At 40.6% G+C, this 25,683-nt stretch overlaps 1 protein-coding gene across 1 annotated transcript in view; it reads right to left on the bottom strand.

The window, feature by feature from the left end:
* Positions 1–4,255: 4,255 nt before the first annotated feature.
* Positions 4,256–25,683, bottom strand: part of LOC127415402 (insulin receptor substrate 1-B-like) — an 80,918-nt gene continuing 59,490 nt past the window's right edge. The window contains exon 3 of the mRNA XM_051654110.1: positions 4,256–7,062. Coding sequence (XP_051510070.1) covers positions 7,055–7,062 — 8 coding nt within the window. The 3' untranslated portion in view covers positions 4,256–7,054. The remainder of the gene's footprint in view (positions 7,063–25,683) is intronic.

The following is a 25,683-nucleotide window of genomic DNA, read 5'->3' as shown; positions in this document are numbered from 1 at the left end:
CAAAGATGGCGCTACTGTGAATAAGGTAAACAAATGCTGGTTCCAACAAATGTTCAAACTGTGTTAGCCTCTGATGGCCAGCAGATGGGGTGCATGTGCTGTACTGTATTAACATATTCACAGGGTTCTTCGAGTTCATTGGCACTGTGCAACCAATATGGAAAAAGTACCTGGAAAAGCATGTGTATTTGAACAAGAATAGAACGAAAGTGCATATTAATTATTCATTACTTTTTCACTTTTCTGAAAATGTCTGTCCCTTTTGTGCATGGATTTCAAAAAGCAGGTCTGTCCTGATTGCCAGAGAGTAAAAAGGATAAGCAGAACTACAAAATGCTTTTAATTCAAACATTTTGCATGGATAATAATCACCTGAATTACAATCACATTAATTAATGACAGTTAGCACCTTGTTTCTACAATAGCCTACTATCAAAGCTATAACTGCCACATTTGCAAGTATGACCCCTAACCTTTTCCCATTAGAAAGACCTATGCAAAAATCCCATTGTCTATGCCCCATACACACTGTCTCAGCATGAGGCCAGGACAAGAAGAAGAAAAAAAAACTGAGGGATTTCTGTCAGTTATGACCACATACATTCTACAGTGGATAACCACACTTCCCACTTAAAATGCTTGGAAAGTTAAGAAGTTTGCAGTGAACACGGAGAAGAATCTTAAAGCTCCATTGTATTAAATAGCCATTAAATGTTTTTCTTTAGTATTTTACTAATGTACTTTGATTTAACAAGCAAGGTGGACTGAAAGATTAAAAGGCAAAAATGTTGAAAATTGCCCTGTGTGTGAACACGTTGCATTCTGTCGTTTTCTCACACTACCCTACTCTGTCCCTCCCTCGTTCCCTCCTCTTTCTGTCTGTGGGGGAATTCTGTAGCATGTGTCTGTGGGTTCTCGGGCAGCTCTTGGGGAAAATAAAATATAGAGGCCCCGCAGTGACGTGACCCCTCCCCATCCTCTTATGCTATTCACACTCTCTAAAACTTGTATTTGGGTGCTGCTAGGGTACAGGCAGTCCTTTTGTGTGAATGTACAATGACTCCTGATAGTTTTAATCTGAACCATTCCTAAAAAGAAATCCAACTCATCTGAGATAAATAAAAAGAAACCTTAGCTTAACTAGAGTCCCTCTTCCTCTGTCCTTATACAGTGGTCTAAAAACACACAAACATGTTAACATAAGCAAACATTTCTGTTGCAAAATAAGAAGAGAGAGAAATACGGAAACTAAAGCAAAATAAACTAGCTGGCGAAAAGGGTCACAGAGAAAGCTGTTTTTGTCTAGCTATGTACATTACAGCAATCAGGCAAAAAGGGTGAAATGACAGGGTATTAAAATGCATTAAAACATAATTACCCTCCATGCCGTGGGCAATGAGTACACACAGCAAAACTACTGTTACTAATCGACATGCGTCTGGTGAACTTTGGTTGGACCCTCCACTCAAACGACTGAGCAATCAGTGAGGATCATGGATTAAACACATTATTGACTGGCTACAACTGTGCCAGAATTAAATCTATCAGTCTGGCAAAAAACACAGTGATGTGATGAGAAAAAATTCAATGAAACAATGCAACAGAAAGATTGGCTTCCAATAACAAAGACCAGGGTTGAGTTTGGAATGGCATACTAATCTTACTTTTTCTGCTGTATAAAGAAATGGCAAGGGTAGTAGTAAGTTGTAAGAGTGTTATGGTAATATGCCATTCTGATTTCAACTTAGGTCTCTCTCTCTCTCTCTCTCTCTCTTCTCTTTCTCTCTCTCATATACACATATTCACTGGTCTTCCTGCCTTGCTCAGCCAAAGGGGAAGTAATAAAGCAGGAAGACTTCCTGATGTGGCTGTAAGAGGGTAATGTTCTGGGCTAGAGCTATTAGCAGTAATATAAATTTGTATTATGTGAAAAGTAAAAACCTTGAGGAATGATTGCAGGAGCCACTGACTACACCTGCTTATGAACAAAATAAATGTAATTAAAACAAACAAACATGGAATAAACATTACTTTTCAAATGCCTACAGTACAGTTTTTTCCTATTTTAGCCATGTCCCAGACCCAGACTTTCAATATTAAACTATAAGAATCCATCATACTGTATATATATATATGTATATATATCTAAAAATAAAACAATAATTATTGCATGTGTAGAACTGATAATCTAAACCATTTCAATCATTTTTTCAAAAATTACAACTCTCCCACAGTTGTGCTATCAATTTTGTCTCTAAAATTTTTTTTTTTTTTTTTTTTTTTCAAAAGTTAATGTGCTTGTTAACCAAGTCAATAAAAGTGTCAGTGAAGAGCATTCTTAAGATGAAATATGAGACAAGTAATGTTTGAAGAACACACACACACACACACACACACACACACACACACACACAAATTCAAGGGGAATAACACTGGTGAGCAGAATATTTTATTGGGTGTCATTTCCAATCAAACTGTAATTCTGCAAAAAGTGTGAACACATTTTAACTGTGTTAATTTAGGATACATAATATGTTAGTTTAAAATAATACATGTAATTTCCACCACATAATTATATTTAACAAAATACAGAATTTGAGATGTTATGGAAATCACACTGTGGTGGGACTTTAATTTATTTTTTATTTTTTCAAGAATGACACGCATTGCTGTACTTTTAAAAACAATTAGTGGGAGTTTGTAAAGTGTTTTAATAAGACTATATTTCTAGAAGTCCACAATGCTAAAAGTGCCCAAAGTTGAAGAGACATGCATATATATATATTATATACAAATATATAAGATATTTGCATTTCAATTTAATAACAAAAATCCATCAAATTGAGTTGTATAATTTTTAGCTAAATATTTGTTAAAGATTAGCCTACTCAATTCCAAAATTTCCAAAATTTGGAATTTTGTTATGAAATGAGTACATCTTAAAATTATTTTTTGAGTGTATCACATGGATTGCTAAATTCACTGAGAAACTTGTTCCATTTTTAAAAATGTGTGATTTTCATTATTACCATTAATAACCTTATAAACAAAAAAATCCTATAAGTACTGAATTCACATTTATACCTCTATAAAATAACGAAGGCACGAAAATAATGGTTTGCTGTTGCCAGATACATGGCTTTAGTGGCCAGATGTTGATATACTCATCTTTTTTATATCATATTTATCACTTTTTGTCAGAATTTCAGTAGCCTTCCAGAGACACAGGCCCTGGGGACCAGGCTGGGAAACTAAAGACATGTGTGGACTACAACCAAGTCACAGGTGGAACTCTCCTTCAGATCTGTGTTTCACCTGTAGATGAGAGTGTTTGTGTCATCACAAAGCTGTCAAAGGGTCATCTGGTTTTTCTTACATGAGTTGCTGATGTGTGCAACAAAATTCTATTACATAGCAAAAGTGTTGGAGCTTCCCTGCTTATGGTTTAGGGTTTTATTCATATTGAGTCTACTTTGAGAAGAGCTGTTCCAAGACTGCTGTGTGTTCTGAATGATGCAAATACTACAATAATAGGTCACCCTGTGCCCTTACTCCCAATTCCAGACATCCAGCCTCTGACCAATGTTAGAGTGTGCACTTAATAAGTTGAAACCAGACCATCCACATAAAGTTCTCTTTTGTGCTGGTGAAACATGCGTGAAAAATGTGTGAAATGACCCTTTCAGATTGTGTGTACTGTAGGTATCAGGCCCGAGTGAAGGTAGATAGGTTTCTATTCATAAAGCAATAGTCTCAGATACTGTTACCACACTATCTGTCCCAAAGAGGGAGAGTGAGGGGGGTATACGGATGAGAGGGTAGAAAGAAGCTCAGTATATTAAGGAATATATACAGTGGCCCCACAAAGTATTTGGACACTTAAGCCACAAAATGTCACTGCATTTAATAAAAAACATCAAACCAAGTGCTATTTATTTTAAAGAAATAGCATGTGTGAGGATAGCTGATTTTATAAAGCAACTAAAAATCACTTCGGAACCAGTTGAATAAAAGTAATTGAAAAAATGGCTTAGAAAGGTAGTTATGAAAATATCTAATGCAATGAAATTCTTACAATTTTACAAAAGTGTCCAAATAGTTTTGTGGGGCCACTATATGTGTATGTGAGTGCTTGTGATACTGTACATAACTGCTATGAGGGATACAGTATTTTTTTTTTAGCAAGTTTATTTTATTTTATTAAGTGCTTTACTGTTCATGAGCTTGAGCAAAATAAAGCAAAATTTCAGCAATATCCAGTTTATATATATAATTTTTTTTTATTTTTTTTAACAGAGCAACAAAAAAGACATGAGTAATATAAATATTGGCTCGGCTGCCCTTTTTTAAGCAGCATGAAAATTTCAACATTAAAAAAACCCAGCATTGTCATTTCTCACAATCCCTGTCAACAGGAACCATACACAGAATATCTTTAGTAAACTTCTGTTCACCTATAGTAATGTATGACAAAACAGCAGCAAAGCCTATAGAACTCTCTCACTATAATCCAATAATCTTATACATAATTTTACCATTTGCACTATTCACATGGTGACTCTTAGTGTTAATAATCTGCATTAATGACGGATGGCACTGTTTGCCATTAAACTCTCAAAGACTTGAAGCAGTATTGTGGACTAATGAGACTGTTAATTTTTTCAATATGATTATTTTGCCTTTCAATATTTTGTGTTCTAAATGAATTTGTCTGACTGTCTTGTTCTTTGGCTTGAAGTTTTTATGGTTACCTTAGTGTCTGAATGTTGAAATGTACACTGCAAATTACAGCACAGTTAAGCTTGGACATTATTTGAATGAATTTGAATGAACATTGTGTAAATTTTCCTCCTGCTACACGTAGCAAACCATTTTGTTTAGCATTCATTTGCATAATGGCCTGTTCTGTATAAGTTTAGCTACTGTGTTGGGATCCTCACAAAATAAGACTGGTTATTTCCACCTCTGCTTTCAAATGCAGCAACACTGATTTTCTATTAGAACGGCTCAATCTGGATCCAATAAACACCATTTGTTACATTCTGTATCCAAGCAATCATATGACAGACCAGAACATACTGAACCAGTTCAATGAAGAGGAAGGAACAAACACACTATTGGTATATACAAGCACAAACACATAACCTCATACATTGAAAAGCATAAATATTGAGGATTCATTGATTCATCACAAAAGCTCTTAATCCCAGAGGTCTTTCAGAGGCTGATAAAAGGGCCAAATACACTCACTTATCACTTTATTTGGAACACTATGGTCCTATTTTTTCATCCTGATGGCTGATGTGAACATTAACTGAAGCTCCTGACTGTATCTGCTTGATTTTATGAATTGGACTGTTGCCACACAATTGGCTGATTAGATAATTGCATGAATAAGTAGGTGTTCCTAATAAAGTGTTAAGTGAGTGTATATGACCTCAAAGCTAACATACATGGACTAAAAGCCACACAACTACAGTTTCGATTTCATGGGCTCTTTAAAAAAAATAAAATGAAAACTTTAATGGACATATTCATCATCAGAAAAACTAAATAAAATACTCCCAAAAAGGGAAGAAATAAAACAAATGATGAAAGCAGAGGCCTACACTCAGAATCATGTTTATAACACTCATGTTTTTATTTTACTACTATTGGCCAGCAATGGGTGTCACTGTGATACAGCGAATAGGGAGGATTTTCAAATAATATCCTTTACACACCCCCATTTGAGACTATCATTGGTATAGTCCAGTGTGGATTGGGTCAGCTAGCATCCTTGCGTGCCAGTCGAGGTAAGTTACTGCAGGACACCATCAGAACTGCCCCACCCTTAGAGTAAAAATAGACGCTTTATGTCACTGAGCCAAATGTCTGTTACTGGTTCCTTTCAGGGCGACACTGGGAAGGGAGCAGAAGGGAAAGGGAGAGATGCAGAGAAACAGAGAGAGATAAGAGAGACAGGCACTTTAGTACTAATGCACAGCTGGAACGTATCAAGCATAGGTAGAAGGGAGGACAATAATAGGAGAAAAAAGGAAAAAAGGGAAGATGATGATCTAGTCAAAAGATGGGTGATACATTGAATCAATAAAGCTAGCAGGCAAGGTTAGCTAAACACCATGTGAGTTTCATAATTACTTTTTCTTCATCGTCATAATTATCACCCAAAACAGCACCATCAATACCGTTGATACCTTACCATAGACCTTAGACAAGATAGATGCCGTATTTAATTTTTCATAAATGAAAACAAGGTTATGAGGGATAGATGTAGTCTGTTCAGTGGGTTGTACTGTTTGGTGTCAATTGTTCAGCTGACAAAACATTCAGAATACGACATGCTAAAGGATTCGAGAGGACAAAAAAAGAATCTAGAACACTGAGATATAATAACAACCCATTTAATGGACTGTACGTCTATCCCTCAAAGCCTTTATTCAATCACATAAAATGAAACATTGCATCTTAAGGTCTAAAGCACTCTGAAAGAGCCTCTTTTCCTGCTGATTTTATCTTTTTTATAACAGAAAGTAACAGAAAGACAACCTTTTTTCTTCAAGCACGTCAGACAGTGCCTGAAAAACCAAAAGTCTATATTCAAAAAGCAACAATTAAAAATTATAGGCACTTTTTTGAGTATACTGTACATAATATGTTCAAACTGATAAATCTTTATTTCATTCAATGATTGAATCCTTTTGTGAATACTGGACACAAACTGTTCAAGTTACTGGTGAAGATCAGGGGTCATTGTCATTGGCTCCAGGTTGGCATTCAGTCTTCATTTTCCTCTGTGATTGCATGTTGTGCTTGTCTGTAGAAAGTCTGGACACCAAAGGCAGTTGTTGCTATTCTCTATTGGCACATATGTTCCCATTGGTTGCAGCAAAAAATCCTTTCAGAATAGTTTTTCAAAAAGTGCCTACAAGGTTGCTTGGGCTTTGCCCAAACACACACACCTCTCTCTGTACTGTTCTGGCATGCGCATTCAGGTGCACAGGAAAGCTCTAGCATTCCATTTCCCAGAATTTTACTGTACCAGGAACAGTCATTAACATTCTGAAAAAGACAGAAATTAGAGATACATTTAACTCCAAAGCATATTCTTTAATGAATTTCAACCTTCAAGGTAATACATTAGTAAAAATAAAAGCAATGCATTTAGAGCTGTTTCATCATTACATTTGAAGTCTAAGAATAAGGTAAATTCAAATTCTGGTTGAGAGGTATTATTACCCCATACACTGATCAGCTGCACTGATGTGCGCAATTGCAAAAAATCAACAGAAATGTTCTTCTCTGGCTGTTCTTATCAGAAAAGATATTTGTAATTGCATTGTAACATTTTGTCCTGCTTTTGAGTTAAAAGACGTTAGGTGAGAATGATAAGCCATTATATGGTATTATGAGCCCATATTACTGTGAATAATATATGTAATTGTGTTTATGAGAGGTGGATACTATATTTGAGGTCACACATAGGTGAAATCACATATAAGTATAATGCATGTATATGTGAAATTCTCTATGTGTGTGAGTCATCCAATCAATCCAGTGTGTGTCTGCAGTTGGTCTGCAAATGTGACTCTGCCATAAACAAAACAAACACCATGCGCTGACGCACCCTAAAGAGTGTGGACACTGAATATTAAATTGATAGTCATTATTCGTAAAAGAACAAATTACCTTATCTCAAACTCTCCAGTCCACCTCTTGCTTTGCCTAACATCCTGTAATTTTCAACCATTATCGGCTGTTTATGAAAATAATAAAAGTAATTTAGATAAACCTAAACTAAAGTGACAACAACTAATTTAGAGAGAACATTCAAAATTTGATGGGTCAAATCTACAGGTTTTTGTGGGCACCCACTTCTAAACATATACTATGCTTTTCTGTGCCATGTCCCACACTAATTGCCATGAAGAAACAAAATAAGCAATAAAGAAGGAAAGCGCTGAATTTAGATGTCTCAGAAAAGTTTAAAATAAGCAGATTTGCATTTTTATTCATATGTGTTAACAAATCCTATGTGTTAACAAAGGTCTGGTTCTTTTGACATTCCAGCGGTTTTTACTTGTTAAGCAAACATTTTAATTAACATTCTTTTTTATCCAAAATGACTATCCGAAAGTGCACTAATTGTAAGGACCAACCAGAAGCCAACTTTTGCACATATTTTCCATTCACAATTTAAGCCGATTTACACCAACATACTCACTTTCATACCACTGGGTATGAGGATTGACACCCCAGTTTTGCACACTCAGACTCTGATCTGTAGTTGTACTAAACCACAAGTATTGTTATATGGGTGCCTGAAGCATAGGCTACATAATCTTGGTGCAAAATGCAAAGATTTTTGTTGAGACAATATACAAGATTTAGCATGTTTAACACAGTGTGTATTTTAGCACAGCTGGAATGCTGTATTGACTGGAAATATTTATTTTATAAAATTACTGTACATGCTGTTTATTGACCATTTTCCAATTGTAACTCTTAACTGTTATAAATGGAAGCAAAACATAATAACTACAAAGCACTATATCAATCAAATCCAAAATCTGAAGTATGATTTTAAAAGTAATTTGCTTTTTCCATATTAAGTTTTTAATAATGTACACAAAAAAAATGACATGTTGTGACATTTGATTATCTGGAAATTAACCAATGTTCCTTTTGCTTGTTTCCCACAATTGTCTAGTCATGGCTCTAATTGTAAAAAGGTTGCTCTCTCCACATCTTTTCTTCTCTGCGCAACGCTATATTTAGTCCCTCTAGGACAAGACGTTCCATCCAGAACACCGGGACTAAAAGAATCAAATGAACAATCAGGAGAGAGAGAGAGTGGAAGAAAGACACCAGAGGAGCATCAATGCACAAACATTTAGGGACACACACACTTTCCCATCACAAAGCAAAACCATGGGGGAGGGACATGTGCAGGGATAGAGAAAAAAACAACTTTTTCTTTTTACGTTAAGATAGCATTTTTTTTTTTTTTTTGGTAGATACCACATTTTGTATGTAAATGTATTCCCTTGTCCATTTTTATATAAACCGGTGCGATTCAAAACAATCTGTTCCATAACTGTTCTAGGAGGACAATATGTCAAAGAATTCTAAATCCTCGGGCTCTGGAGACATTAAAAGACACTTACGTGCTCAAGCTAACACCCCCGAGTGGGCCGCGAGCCAGGGAGTTGATTTGCGCACGTTAATGCGCACGTTTTTCTTTTTTCTGTTTTTTTCTTTTTTGTTCTAGGGGATGTTCGGGGTTTGATTGTTGCACTAATGTTGGAATGTGGTCTTTATAATCTTGTCTTTGACACACAATCAATTTTTTCTTATATGTCAAAATGTCAAATGTTAATATGAGTGGATTGTCTCTCTCCAAGTGGAATGTGAATGGGTTGGGGCACTCCATAAAAAAAGTAAGGTCATTTCTCTTCTTAATCGTAAGAAATATGATATAGTGTTTCTTCAAGAAACGCACCTTTCTCTGCAGGAAGCTGAAAATTTGGGAAAGATATGGGGTGGGCATTTTTTTTTTATAGTGCTGGCTCGAGTAAGAGCAGGGGAGCCATTACACTGATAAGTAAACAGCTACAATTCAAATGTCTCAAACAGAGTAAAGATAAATTAGGAAGAGTCATTACTGTTTTAGCTGAAATTCAGGGACAAAGTCTTATTTTGGCTAATATCTATGCACCTAACGTTGATGATCAGGGCTTTTTTATAGATCTTGCAAGCCGCTGGCACCCCTCATGATATAATATTGTGAGGAGACTTTAATCTTTTAATGGACTGATGTCCTTGATCATAGTGAAGCAAAAGTGTGCAAGCCCCCTAGAGCAATATTGATACTTCATAGGATGTGTAAAAATCTTGGTATTTACTCTAGAATAGATTTTTTATATATATCTAAGTCCCTCATTTCATCTGTCATTGATTGCTCAATTGGAAACATTTTAGTCTCAGATCACGCCTTGGTGTGTTTAGAGGTGTTGCCACATATGAAGAAAAGGAAATCATATAGTTGACGATTTAATGTATCCCTCTAGCAAAATCCTGAATTCCAACAAATGCTGAAGGCGGAAATCAATGTCTATACGGAGACCAACTGGTCCTCAGTATCCTCTGTGGGCGTGGCTTGGGGGGCACTTAAGGCGGTTCTTAGGGGTAGGATTATATAGTATGCCGCTTTCACCAAAAAATCCAAAGCACAAGAACTCGTGGAATTAGAAGAGAATTTTAAAAGTGCAGAGGCAGAGCTGAAGCGCCAAATGTCATCTAATGGCCTCAGAGAATTGACCCGATTGAAATACAGATATAATACTATTTTGTCGCGGAAGGTGGAGTTTTGGCTATTCAGGGCAAGACAGTCACACTTTGAGTCAGGGGACAAAGCAGGGAAGCTTCTGGCTAGATATATAAAAAAGAGAGATTCTTTTTCTACCATTCCCTCAGTGAAATCTGCTTGTGGTGAAATATTTACCTCGGCCACTGATATTAATAATGCTTTTAAAGAATTCTATCTTGATCTTTATAGTTCAACATCTTCGTCTACTGAAGAGGATATTAGAAACTTTGTGGAACCATTAGAACTTTTTAAACTGTTGGCTGATCAAAAAAATTCTCTTGATTCTGAGATAACCTTGGAGGAGCTTGGTGAGGTAATTAAGGCCTTGCCTAGAGGCAAGGCTCTGGGGCCAGACGGCTTTGCCGCTGAATTGTTTTAGATCTTATGCTACAGAACTGGCTCCACTTTTGCTAGAAGTTTATATGGAATCATTAAAGAATGGAAAGCTTCCGCCAACCATGACACAAGCCTGGATCAGTCTGATTCTTAAAAAGGACAAAGATCCAAGCAAGTGTAAGAGTTACCATCCAATTTCCATGATCCAGCTAGACCTTAAAATATTGTAAAACATTTTGACTAACTGATTTAGTTTAGTTTAACTGAGTTATGAAATCTCTTATACATATAGATCAGGTGGGGTTTATTCAGGGCCGTAGCTCTTCTGATAACATTAGGCGTTTCATCAATATCATGTGGTCAGTGGCAAATGATCAGACTCCAGTCGCTGCCATCTCACTTGATGCCGAAAAGGCGTTTGATATGATAGAATGGGATTATCTTTTTAAGATTTTGGAAATGTACGGGTTCGGGAATACTTTTATTGGATGGATTAAGTTACTTTATAGACACCAGTAGGGGTGGTACAAACAAATTAATTCATTTCAGATTATTTTACTCTGGATAGGGGCACCCAGCAGGGTTGCCCTCTTTCCCCATTATTGTTCTGTCTTACCCTGGAACCATTAGCAGCAGAGAAAATAAAGGAGGAGGATTTTCCAGGGGTGATAGCGGGAGGTGTGGCACATAAGCTTCTGCTTTACGCAGATGATATTTTATTATTCGTCTCCGACCCCACTAGATCTATGCCTTGCCTCCACAGGATTATTAATTCCTTTTCTAAGTTCTCAGGATACAGAGTTAATTGGTCTAAATCTGAAACTTTGGCTCTGACAGCATACTCAGCTGGGCGCCTTCCAGTGGCCCAAACAGGGCATTAAGTATTTGGTATTTTATTCCCAGCAAATTTGTGTGATTTAGTTAGAGATAATTTTGACCTTTTAATAAAAAGGTTTTTGAGCGATGTGGGCAGGTGGGTTTCATTACATTTATCTATGATTGGGAAGGTTAATGTTATTAAAATGAATTGAATTCCAAAATTCAACTACCTGCTACAATCACTCCCTATAGATGTCCCCCTCTCTTATTTCAAGCATTTTGATAGCATAGCGAAGTCCTTCATTTGGAATGGTAAACATCCCACATTACATTTCAGTAAGTTGCATAGGCCGACTGACAAAGGTGGGCTAAGCCTACCCAAGATTTTGTTTTATTATTATGCATTCGGTCTCAGACATTTGGCTCATTGGTCACTTCCACCTGAGAGAGCCCCTTCCTGGTTTTGTATTGAACAGGAAGTTCTTGCCCCTATTTCGCCATTGCAAAGCCTTTCTATCAAACTAACCGGAGAAGTTAAGTTACACCCCATTATCTCGCATTTGCACTTGGTATGGACAAAAGTGTCCAGAGTGTTTAATTTGGACATTTATTTAAATGTAGCCTCGAGCATATGGCTGAAACCCATAATTATGTATTAATAAGTCCCCTTTCTGATGGATAGAGTGGATTGAGAGGGAGGTTAATATGCTCGGTGACCTATATGAGAGTGGAGTGTTGAGATCCTTTGAAAATATGGTTCAACATTTTGGGATTCCCATATCTCAGTTCTTTAGGTATTTACAGCTGCACCACCTGCGTTGTACTATTTTTGGGAGTAGCATACACCCCCTAAAGAAGCAGATACTCTGGGAGTAGTGATTACTACTTTTGGAAAAGATCATGAGGCATCAGTGTATTACTCCCTGCTAACTCTGAGTCTGGGGGATGGAGCTTCGGCTTCTCTCAAGAGATTATGGGAGAAAGATCTAAACTTGGTATTGGAGGAGGAAGTGTGGGCTAGGATTCTAAAAAACGTGAATTAATGGTGAATTATCAGTATTCCATATGCACGTACACATACATATTATACATGTTATTTCTTACTTAAGATGGCACTGATGTGTCAGTGATTGACTTGATTTATATTTGACATTGCTATTTGATGAAGACAAAACATCGAAACTATAGCAATTACAACACATGAACAGTATGATATGACTATTTTCATTTGGGTGTACTATTGAAATTATGTAAGTTGTGCATCTACAGTATTTAGACTCAATAAGTGCCTGAGAAAATACTTATGTGTAGCTAATTTGTTTCATATGTTTAGATTATGTGTTATATGATATATATTTATAAATCAATATATTTTTGACGGCCAGTTGTGTCTCTTGAAATTTCAGTGTGAAAGTAATTAATCCTGTTCTAGATTTGTCCTGATTTGTTGCATTGTAAGAGTTTTTGGTGAAATTCCCATGTATTTAAGGGTTAATGTAAATTCTATTAATCGAAATGAATAATCACAATTACAATAGCAAAGGAAATAGTCAGCAATTATGATTTTTGTCATAATCATGCAGGCCTACTGCAAATAGCAAATTCCTACAATGGTATCAGTAATTGAAAATGATTGCTTTTGTACGATGCTGTATTCACCCGTCTCCAAATAAATATCGGCCAGTGTTATATAAACACAAATTTACTAAATGCACTTTGAAATGCCTATACATTTATTTTGAATCTGATTCTGAAACTAGCGTGTACCAAAAAAAACAAAATCAAGTGCTTAGAGAAATGGTTGGACATGTATACTAAATGTTGACACTTGCTCTGACATGACAGCTGCATTGCTGCAGGTAGAACCCGATTTCCTGCACTAAGAGCTGTAATGAGTTGGACCACAGATCTAACCATCTCTCTCATTTCATCACATATGCGTCCATCTGTACAGTGATCAATTTAACAACGCCTCTGGGACCACTCCGTCCCATCTCCCCCTCTCTCTCTCTCTGTCTGCCCCTCTCTCTATCTCTGTCTGCTCCGTGACATGTTTTATGTTTTATCTGTCTGTCTGGGTCAGCACACATTAGCTAAGTGTGAGTGTGAGTATGGTTAGGGAGTGAGACGATGTCTGCAGACTCTCTCTGTGTGTGTGTGTGTGTGTGTGTGTGTGTGTGCACAAGACAGGAAGAAAAGCTGATGAGGCCCTAAATCGCATGCTGGCATGTAGTATGTAATGCCTCCTGTGTATGAAAGAAAGTATGGACAGCTATGTGTGTCTGAGTGCCTTTGTGTAAGAGACAGACAGAGAGAGAAATAGAATACATGACATACAGTACTGATCTTTCTTCTGCTGAGTGTATGTCAGTGAAGTTCCATTTTAATCCTCTGAGGTTGTCAATCGCTGGCCAGCTTCACATCAAACTTTAAGAGTGACATAATGATATGTTTATCCTGGAGTGTGTACTTGAGTGTGTATGTGTCATACAATCAGGTCGAGCAACATTGACATGAAACAACAGCTGTGAAAAGCGCCAGTGCTTACAAACACACACACACCTACCCCACCCACAGACACAGACATCCCGAATGCCCATAGGAAAGGTACATGGCTGTAGTCTATCACACTGCAAACACTGAAAGAAAGAACGAGCGAGGTCAGGCAAATGAGAATCATCTAAGGGACCTGAGCCATATCTAGTGACCAGAATATCATAGAGACTCGAGAGTGTGTGCCCTATTGTCCAGTAAGCATCCACCTAGCAGCCATGCAGAAGTTTTACACAGGCAAGCACCACTCTCATTTTCTTCTTAGAATGTAAAAATCAAATTGATAAAATACAAATTTCAGTGTGTGTGCAATGAAAATGTAAATATGTGTCCTTGTGTAAACAATCGCTTTAGTTTTGTGATGCCCTTGTGAATAAAGGAATGAAGCAGACACACTCTATTAGAGCAAAGGACAGTGGGTAAAAACCCAACAATGAACATTAAACTAATACACACACACACACACACACACACATACTTTGCTGACTCATCTGTACCCTCTCGTTCCTCAAGATCAACCACTCTTTGGCTTTGCTAAAACATGCAACATAAATCGTTGTCTGAATGTCTCTCTCTCTTTGGCCGTCTCTAACTCCAGGCAGAATATATCATAGCACAGCAACTTTGTCACTATATAATTAAAATACCATAAATATCTCCATGCAGCCCTCTAAAATTAAATTGCATATATCACATACCTGTCACATACAGTATATAAATCATCGGCTTATTCACCTCTTTTCAAGTCGAAACGTAAACAAGCATGTGCACAACAGTTGCACGAATTGGATAAGATGGTAAGAACACAGACAAAGGTGTTTACATGCTACACAAAATAAGGGTAATAGGCAAAAATCTACATGTGCTGATCAGTTTATGCTTGAACCATTTATGACCTTTAACATTTTTTTTAAGTTGTTCACATGACCACACATGTTGTCAGCTTATTAAGCATAAATGATTTAAGAATGTGCGTGAAAGGCACTTAGTGTTGTTTATTCTGGACAAGAAGAGAGAACAGATCATCTGACCTACATGATCAAACAGGAACTCGATATGTTGCTGCCGTCAACACTCTGTGGACATTTTACCCGGAAACTGGAGCTAACATGTGCCCATAAGTTCAACAAACTTCCAGCTTCAGCCACTGGGGGCAGTAGTTTGAATTTCAGTAAGCACACACCGATTTCAGCGAATTCGCAGTGAGATTAGTGTGGTCTGACTGACATGTAAAATGACTAACCACAAGTTTTTATTTGTCATTTAGTAGTGGGAAAAGACCCACAAAAATCTACATTTTGCATGTCAGTTTCAACAAAGTTTCCAGTTGTTGCATTGCTGTCAGGAAATCTGATCGGAGCTCACTTCTTTTAATTGCCAAATGCAATGATCTGAATTATCTGGGCAGTCTGTGGGTATGCCGTCTGAAGCTGATTGTGGGTAGGCTGATATGTGAGTAGTTGACAAATAACTTTTTTAAAGATTTTGCATCAAGATATTAAGGTAAAATGTCTACCCTAGGTTTGTCAGCTGTCCCGTATTAGCCGGGCGGGACGTCCCGTATTTTGGCCAAAATGAAGATACTTGAGGGGGGTACCACATTTGCCCACCCAGTTCAGATCGAAACGCTCAAAATATAGCGCTCAAAATGAAGCGTCCAGTTTTCGCATGCCATAATATCCCTTCCCCAAACACACAAACATATACACTCACTGAGCACTTTATTGGGAACACCTGTAACCTACTTATTCATGCGATTATCTAATCAGATAATCATAATCAGCAGTGCAATGCATAAAATCATACAGATACAGGTCAGGAGCTTCAGTTAATTTTCACATCAACCATCAGAATGGGGAAAAAAGTGATCTCAGTGATTTAGACCGTGGCATGATTGTTGGTGCCAGACGGGCTGGTTTGAGTATTTCTGTAACTGCTGATCTCCTGGGATTTTCACGAACAACAGTCTCTAGAGTTTACTCAGAATGGTGCCAAAAACAAAAAACATCCAGTGAGAGGCAGTTCTGTGGACGGAAACACCTTGTTGATGAGAGAGGTCAACAGAGAATGGCCAGACTGGTTCAAGCTGACAGAAAGGCTACGGTAACTCAGATAACCACTCTGTACAATTGTAGTGAGTAGAAAAGTATCTCAGAATGCACAACACATCAAAACTTCAGGCGGATGGGCTATAACAGCAGAAGACCACGTCAGGCACTTTATTAGGATGATATTGTTCCTAATAAAGTGCTGAGTTTATATGTATGTATGTATGTATGTAAACATTTAGCCTACATTGTTTGTTAAATGTGCTCTAAATCCTCATTATTTGTCAAGAAGTCATTTTTCAATACCCTTTTATGTGCTCACAGTTAGGAGGGGTTTTGCTCAGGGTATTAAGAAAAACCAAGAGTAAGCGGTACATTTATTGAGCAATGCTGACTGAGGACCTTTCAGAGCTTCAGTTTTGGACAGAATTTGTCCATGTATACACACACACACACACACACACAAACACACCCTTAAAAAACATGCCAAAATACAGACCTAAATATCACCTGTTAAAATGACTAATTATTAATAGAGGTTTCTCTAACTCCTTCCTCTCCCTCTATCTTTCTCTGTCATTTCCCCCTTTCCCAGGTTTAAGGTTACACTCTGTAAGCCTTGTCCTTTGATTCACAGCACAGAACTTCAGTGAGAACTTGAGGCTAAGCATCTGTCTGGTCAACACACACACAAACCCACAAACATCGGGCAACAGGCTGTGGCAAATATTTATTCATGAGCAAAACAGAAAATACTGTGTTCTCTATCTGTCACTCACTCGACTTTGTGTCAATGTAGTGACACTAGGGGTCACTCTTGGGAGCCCCAAACACCTCTGATCTTTTTTTTTTTAAAAGGCCAATGAGAATTGGCGAGTGGAATTTGCATGCCACTCCCCCGGACATACGGGTATAGAAGGAGCTGGTATGCAACCACTCATTCAGATTTTCTCTTCGGAGCCGAGCGGTTCTATTCATTGAGCTGAATTCATCCGCTGAGTTCATTCACATCTCTCTGCTGGATCTTACGGCGCATTTCAGCAGCTTCTGCCCCTCTGCATCTGTGGTTTGCAGAGAACGCCCCTGGGCGCTTCGGCAGAATATTTAAAAGAGTATATTCTAATAGAGTATGTTTTCTTTCTAAAAGAGCGGCACACACGGAACGTCTTTTTAAAGATGCGTCTTTTTAAAGATGACTTTCTGTTTGTGTTATTCCTGGTTGCGGTCGTTATCTCTCTGCTTCCGACGGCCACGATCGCTGTCTTACTTGTCTGGGCGCTGCCCACGTGGAGACATCGTTTGTGGATGGATCATGTCCTCATTGCGAGAACATGACCATGGCAACGTTGCGGGCTCATCCAGTCAGATGCAGAGGCTTTAACTGGGCTTCCTCCTTCAGGAATGGTCGCCCAGTCCCAGGCTGACGCGGAAATGACAGACATGCTTTCCCGGGCGGCTGCAAGTGTCAGGCTAGAGTGGAGCCCTCCACTCTCCCCAGAACCCTCGCGGCTCGATGATTGGTTCCTGGGCCCCCGTTCCTTTCTTCCCGGAAGTGCATGTGGAGCTGACAAGATCGTGGGAGGCACCTTTTACTGCCCGGTCCCGATATTTCAGCTCCCACGCTCTCGCTACCCTCAATGGCGGAGCGGCCAGGGGGTACTCTGTGATCCCCCAGGTGGATAAGGCGCTCGCGGTGCACTTATGTCCACAGAGCGCCGCCACCTGGCTCGGGCGCCTGAGACTCCCGTCCAGGGCCTGTAGGTTTATGTTGTCCCTGATGGCTAAGGTCTACAGTGCCGCTGGACAAGCTGCCTCCACCCTGCATGCCATGGTTCTCCTGCAAGTATACCAAGCCAAAGCACTAAAAGAACTGCACGAGGGTAGTTCTGACCCGGGATTGATGCAGGAACTGCGCTCGGCGACCGACCTTGCTCACCGGGCGACGAAGGTCATGGCGCGGTCTCTCGGGCAGACGATGTCCACCCTCGTGGTCCAGGAGCGCCACCTTTGGCTCAACTTGGTTGAGATGCGAGAGGCTGACAATCACGGTTCCTTGATGCCCCCATCTCCCAGGTTGGCCTATTCGGTGACACCGTCGAGGACTTTGCCCAGCAGTTCTCAGCAGTGAAGCAGCAGATGGAGGCCATACAGCACATCCTGCCCCAGCGCTGTGCAAGACCCTGCACCCTGTCTGCTCATCGCCAAGGGTGTCCTCCTGCTGCAACGACATCAGCTCCGCCACAGCCCGCTCCCATGGCCCGGCCCCGGCGTAGAGCCCAGCGCAGGAAGCAGACGCCACCTGTCTCACGGCCGGCCACTAAGAACCTGAGGAAGGCTTCGAAGCGCCCCTGAGACGGGCGACCCAGGGGCAAGGAGACCTGCTACGCTGGAGCTGGTAAGCAGACCACTCAATCCCCCGGTGGAGGGCCGGGAGGAGAATCTTTTGTTTCATTTTCATTTAATTGCACCGCATGCCCAAGAGGCTGCGGTACCCAAAAACTCAGCAAAAGAGCAGTTTCCTTGTTCCCTGGGTCACATGTCCAGTGTGCACGGCCATCATCAAGACCACCGTCCACCGTCTCATCCATCCCCCCACCCCTGTGCGCCCAGCTGTGGCACAAACACGCCCACACGAGATTGGGTCCAGTGGACTACGGGGACGAGACTCCTCCTCCCACCCCTTCGGCCAATCTTATGGTGGGCGGCAGGAGCCAGGTAAGTGCTTCGATGTCCCTGGACTTAGCACGACCACGGGGCTCAGACGTGGCACCTCGAGCTCTGCCCCGCCGCGAGGCCCCCCCCTCACCCGGAGTTTGGGCATGTGGCCTGCGCTTTCCAACCCATCACGATGGCTGGTCCGGACCGTCCGACTCAGCTACACGATTCAGTTCGCCAGGCGCCTGCCCAGGTTCAGCGGCGTCCGCTTCACCTCGGTGAAGGGCGAGAACGCCGCTACCTTGCGTGTGGAGATTGCTACCCTTCTGCGCAAGGGTGCGATAGAGCCTGTCCCTCCAGCGGAGATGAAGAAAGGGTTCTACAGCCCTTACTTCATCATACCAAAGAAAGGCGGTGGGTTGCGACCAAACCTGGGCCTGCAAGTACTGAACCGGGCTTTGCACAGACTCCCGTTCAAGATGCTGATGCAAAAGCGCATTCTAGCAAGCATCCGGCATCAAGATTGGTTCGCGGCAGTAGGCCTGAAGGACGCGCACTTCCACATCTCGGTCTTACCTCAACACAGACCCTTCCTGCGGTTTGCCTTCGAAGGCCAGGCAAACCAGTACAAGGTCCTCCCATTCGGCCTGCCCCTGTCCCCTCATGTCTTCATGAAGGTCACAGAGGCAGCCCTTGCCCCGCTAAGGGAAGTGGGCATCTGCATCCTCAACTATCTTGAGAGTTACTGTGCGCACACAGGGACCGCGTGCTTCGGCACCTCAACTGACTGGGGCTTTGGGTCAACTGGGAAAAGAGCAAGCTCTCCCCGGTTCAGAGCATCTCTTTTCTCCATTTGGAGTTGGACTCAGTCTCGATGACAGTGCGCCTCACGAACGAGCATGCACAGTTGGTGCTGAACTGTCTGAAGGCGTTCAGATGGAGAACAGCGGTTCCACTGAAACACTTTCAGAGGCTCCTGGGGCATATGGCATCCTCAGTGGCGGCCACACCGCTCGGGTTGATGCATATGAGACCGCTTCAGAGCTGGCTTCGGACTCAAGTCCCGAGATGGGCATGGCACTGCAGGACACATCGCGTGACCATCACGGCGGTCTGTCACCACCTCTTCGACCTGGCATTTCTACGGGCAGGGGTTCCCCTAGAGCAGGTCTCCAGGCGCGTCGTAGTTACAACCTTGAAGGTGTATGTAGCCGCTATTTCGGCTCATCACGATGCGGTAAATGGTAAGTACTTGGGAAGCACGACTTGATCATCAGGTTCCTGAGAGGCACTAGGAGGTTGAACCCCTCTAGGCCACGCCTCGTCCCCCCCGTGGGACCTCTCTGTAGTCCTTCAGGGTCTACAGGGAGCTTCCTTTGAGCCCATGGAGTCAGCTGAGTTTAAGGCACTCTCTTTGAAGACTGCCCTCCTGACTGCGCTCACTTCCATCAAGAGAGTAGGGGACCTGCAGGCGTTCTCTGTCAGCGAATCGTGCCTGGAGTTCGGTTCGGGTTACTCTCACGTGATCCTGAGACCCCGACCGGGCTATATGCCCAAGGTTCCCATGACCCCTTTTAGGGATCAGGTGGTGAACTTGCAAGCGCTGCCCCAGGAGGAGGTAGACCCAGCCTTGGTGTTGCTGTGTCCGGTGCGAGCCGGACACAGCATCTATTTGGATCTATTTGGATCGCACGCAGAGCTTTAGAAGCTCCAAGCAGCTCTTTGTATGCTATGGTGGACAGCAGAAAGGAAGCACTGTCTCCAAACAGAGAATCGCCCACTGGGTCATTGACACCATCACGATGGCATATCAGGCTCAGGACATGCCACCCCCTGCGGGGTTACAAGCCCACTCTACCAGGAGTGTGGCGGCCTCCTGGGCCCTGGCCAGTGGCGCCTCTTTGGCAGACATCTGCAGAGCAGCGGGCTGGGCAGCACCCAACACCTTTGCGAGGTTCAACAATCTCCGGGTTGAGCCAGTCTCGTCCCGAGTAGTGGCAGGCACGAGCTAAGTTCCGGGACAACTGGCCGGGTGTACCGCTTGCGCATAGCGCCTTTCCCCTCCCTTGAGGGGAAAATGTGTGCTCTTGACTCCCAGTAGTGTTCACAGACTGTGATCCCTGGATGACTTTCCTCCTTAGCCCTGTGACAGTTGAGTTTGCGGAGAAACTCGCTGCCGTTTCAATAAGTGCGCTAATGAGGCCCTGTACTGAGGTAGGTGCTCCGCATGTGCTGGTTCCCCCAAAGGCAACCCCATGTGATATTTTCCGTAAAATCGTTTCCCTGTCGGTAAACTGCGTCTTCCTTGGGCAGGGGCCCCTCTGCCCCCGGTCGCCATGCTTTGTAGAAACTCCTCCCCCTTTGGGTAGGACCTACCATGGGACCTCTCCCTAAAGACCATGTGACGTATTTCCACTCAAAATACCCCCCCTTTTTGGGTGGGGTGTGATCTCCGCAGTGTCTTCTCCTTGGGAGTGACACCCCCCCCCCGACGTAGACACTTAGGGCTCCCAGTCAGTTAACAAATTCCACTTTTTGGGGAGAAAGGAGAAGGAAAAGAGGCTTCGGTTGGGCTAGCCTGTCCACCTATTCGTTGGGCAGTCGACTTGTCCTGAAGGACTGTTCGACGCTCATAAAGAACATTGGGGGAGGTTACGTGATGGCCTGGTGCGCTGGCTACGAGGCACACAGCAGACTGCCCGTCACACACCACCACTTCACATAACACAGTTCAGTTAGTTGTGGTGTTTTGTATAGGGACCCCTAGTGTCACTACATCGACACAACATCGAGTGAGTGACAGATAGGGAACGTCATGGTTACTTTCGTAACCTCCATTCCCTGATGGAGGGAACGAGACCTTGTGTCCCTCTTGCCAAAATGCTGAACTATCTGCTGAAATGGCCAGGACCTTATCTCAGCTCCTCAGCACAAAACCTGAATGAGTGGTTGCATACCAGCTCCTTTTATACCCGTATGTCCGGGGGAGTGGCATGCAAATTCCACTCGCCAATTCTCATTGGCCTTTTAAAAAAAAAAGATCAGAGGTGTTTGGGGCTCCCAAGAGTGACCCCTAGTGTCACTACATCGACACAACGTCTCGTTCCCTCCATCAGGGAACGGAGGTTACGAAAGTAACTATGAAGTCTTCCCCGGCTCATTTCTCAATGAGGGACAAAAAAAAAACAAACGAGACAAACTTTCTCCTTCTGCCACTTATACATTTCTTTTCACATGTCCGTCACCTTAACAGCCATTGTACAATTAGGTGATGCTTTTTTAGGTCTGTCATATCTGCTGCTGTTTGAAAAAAACATAAGAGGAACATAAGTAATGGCACATTTAATTTACAGAGACCAAAACGTTTTTAGCCACTAATGTTTAAAAATGTATGAATATCAATGCATAAGATAACAAAATATCTAATCAAGTATCATTGGCAAACAAATGATGCTAGACCTCTTTTAAAACCTTTTTTTTTCCAAAGGTGATTTTGTATGAAATAAGTTGAAAACAATATAAAATGAAATAAGAAACAAGTTGTTATAATTTTGTACAGTAGGCCTTTATCTATTGTTTTATCGTATAAAACCTAACACACTTCTTTTTGTGAAATGTTTTGCTTGAAAAATGTACTTGTACTATCTTTCTTTAAAATAAATCCCCCTTGGTTTGATATTTTTGATCTAATGCAATGACATTCATACATTTTTAAGTGTCCAAATACATTATTGGGCCTCTGTATACAGTATACTGTATGTACAGAGCAAAAACAAATGTCTGTGTATCAAAAAGGGAGTTCAAGAGACCACGGAACAAGAGAGACTGCAAGGTAATACAAGCCAATTTTTTTTCTTGTCAGGGTAGCTCATAAAGCATGTCACACAAGCCCTGCAATATATAACCTGCCAACGACTAGCACACAAACCCACAAATACACACATACATACTAGATGAATGACACCGATAGAGAAACAAAAAAAAAGACACTGTTACATACATTTTTTGCCTAGGTCTGGCATGTGTTATAATATGTAAAAAAAGCTGAGTCTCTGTAAACCAGTTTCCACACCCACACACACAGTACACACACCCATCATTCCCAGAAAGTGCTGCCTCTTGGGTCACTGGGTTTAATCTCCACTTCTTCTCATCTAGGAAGCAATGATGAGATGCTGCAAAAAAAACCGTGTTTCAATATCTGCATGTCTTCATGTGTGTTGCGTGAGTATGTGGGTCTGAGTAAATAGAGAAAATGTAGCCTTTCTGTTCCTATTTAGCAAATGAAAAACAACACACGCACAAGACATTTTTAAAAAGAACAGTGAAGGTAATTACAGAGTGTAAGGAGAGGTGCAAGGATGGAGAGTTGGAGCTCTGAGGGGATGAGAGGAGCTGACGCAAATGTTGAGGTAAGCAGCTAGCTGATGTTTTTGAACATCTTATACGTCACCCCATTAGCCCTCATATCACTGCATATTAAATGCCAGACAGACACACACACAGAGAGAGAGAGAGAAGAACAGAGCAAAGTAAGAAAAAGAGAAAGACTTAAAGGAATTTACTATTTATTTGTATGTGCTGTCTGCATTTTTTTAGCACCCAATTAACTAAAAGAACTGTGCAAATCAGGTAACGGTGCAAATAAGCCCAAAATTTAGTGCTGAACATAATTTGCAAGGTGCAAATCCCTACTTTACTAGGATTGTACAGCATTGCTCCACCACTGAGATACAGGTACATGAATCGGCTCTTTAAAATGCTGAAAGTCCACTTGTCTACACAGAGCGTATGTACATATGCCTGATTATACCACTCTTCTCCATCATTTGATCATCATATGATGAATAACTGCTGCCATCATTGCTAGAAAATGTACAGATCTTTTTAATAAAATTCAGTTTACCTCCTGCTTTCCATGAGCAGTTTTGAGTGTAATCTAATTACAAAGTAATTTGTAACTGTAATCTAATTGCTTTTTTAGTCAAGCAGTGAATTACATTTCAAATTCTTGTAATCAGATTACAGTTACTGACTTTCAAAAGTATTTTTTTATTTATTTAAATTAGGGTAAAATGTAACCCAATTAAAATACATACCTTGGGTTACAGAAATTTCTAAAACATAAATTATGTTAGTATGTACATCTGTTCGCATTTCTGTGACTGCTAAAGGGCGTGCGCCCCATTACAATTCATTGTAAGAGATAAACGTGAGGTGCTGATGAGTGTATAACTTGTTTGCGAAAATGATCAAGGAGGAAACATAGACATTATTTTGAAATGGTTGAGCAGATATACAAAACCTTGTTTTAGAAAGTAAATTAAAAGTAAAGTAATACATTTTTTCAATGAAGTAATCAGCAATCTGATTACGATTTTAGAGAAGTAATAAGTCATTTGTATCGGATTACTTTTTTAAGTAACTGCCCATGAACAATGTTGGGTGTAATCAATTACAAAGTATTTAATTACTGTAATCTAATTACTTTTTTAGCAAAAAAGAAAAGAAAAGAAAGAGTAGTGTAACACATTACATTTTAAATTATTGTAATCAGATTACATTTACTTATTTCAATTAATTTAATTACTTTTAAGTACATTATAGTGTTATGCTTATTTGTAATATATTATTTATGTTTAATACATGAATTATGGCCCCATAACGAGTCTTTGAGAAGGAGAAATGTGAGGTGCTGAGTGTAACAATGAACAAGAAAGAAATTATTTTGAAAAAATATTATTTTGAGTTTGTTGAGCGAAAAGTGTTTTAGAAAGTAACTTGTAAGTAAAGTAATTAGTAATATGATTACTTCTTTTGAAGTAATTTGTAAAGTAATCTGATTTCAATTTTAGAGAAATCATTATAAGTAATTGTGGCAAGGAGGAGAGCGGGGCTGGGCCGTGATGACGCACACCCGGCCCCTAATCAGGCTAATCAAGCCCACGAGAGGGATAAAGGCGGCCGGAGGCAGCAGTTCGGCAGAGAGAGAGCTACAGGCAGCTGCCCTGCATGTGTTTGTGTTATATGTCTTTTGGCTTTAAGTTAATCATTAAATAATTATTTATATTGTCAAGCCGGTTCTCGCCTCTTCCTTTCCCTTTTACCCCGTTACAGTAATTTACCCAGCATTGCCCATGAGCAGTAGTAGTGTAATACTAATTGTGGCAGGCAAATAGCGCTTTTGTGAATAAGATGCTATCTATAATAAGCCTAATTTACATAGAAAGGTGTTTGCGCTGAAAAAATTTAAATGAGGCACAGTGCTTAAAGCGTCTAATTAAATTGGATTGCGAGAGGTTAAAATAATGTGTGCATAAAAGCTCCACAACTGTTTAGTGAATTTGCTCTGTAAAGTTTTAAAGGAAGAGGAATCAGAGATAAAAAGCTGAATGAGAGTACGAAGGCAGCTGAAAGACGGAAAGAGTTGCACAAAGAGGAACCAGGAGTTGAAAGAGAATGAAGAACATAGAGAAAGTGGAAAAGACGAAAAGGAGATCTTGAGTGAAGTGCAAAGGCAGAGCATCACTCTTCATTAAATCTCTGACAGGTTGACAGGACACTCTGAACAGTTACACACTGTGTGATCTGCCAGAGTTCTGAGAACACAGCAGCTTTTGTGTGAGACTGTGACATTCTGACTGGAGCACTGAGGAGAGACAGGTTGATTTACTTAATTGAATGTATGAGTGTTACATAATTCTGCCTGAGGCCCAGTCTGTTCTTATCAGCCCCCAACAAGCTTATACCAGTCCTAGAGGGCTACACACACACAAACTCTACTCCTAAAATACAGTTTCACATACACAATGTGCAAGTGGGTATATATACAGTATATCTAACATGCATGAGCATGCATACACACTCTCAATTTACATGATGGATATAATTCAGTTAAATAAT

The sequence above is a fragment of the Myxocyprinus asiaticus genome, chromosome 2, assembly GCF_019703515.2.
Source record: "Myxocyprinus asiaticus isolate MX2 ecotype Aquarium Trade chromosome 2, UBuf_Myxa_2, whole genome shotgun sequence".
Lineage (NCBI taxonomy): Eukaryota > Metazoa > Chordata > Actinopteri > Cypriniformes > Catostomidae > Myxocyprinus > Myxocyprinus asiaticus.
This window is presented reverse-complemented; position numbering and strand designations above follow the sequence as displayed.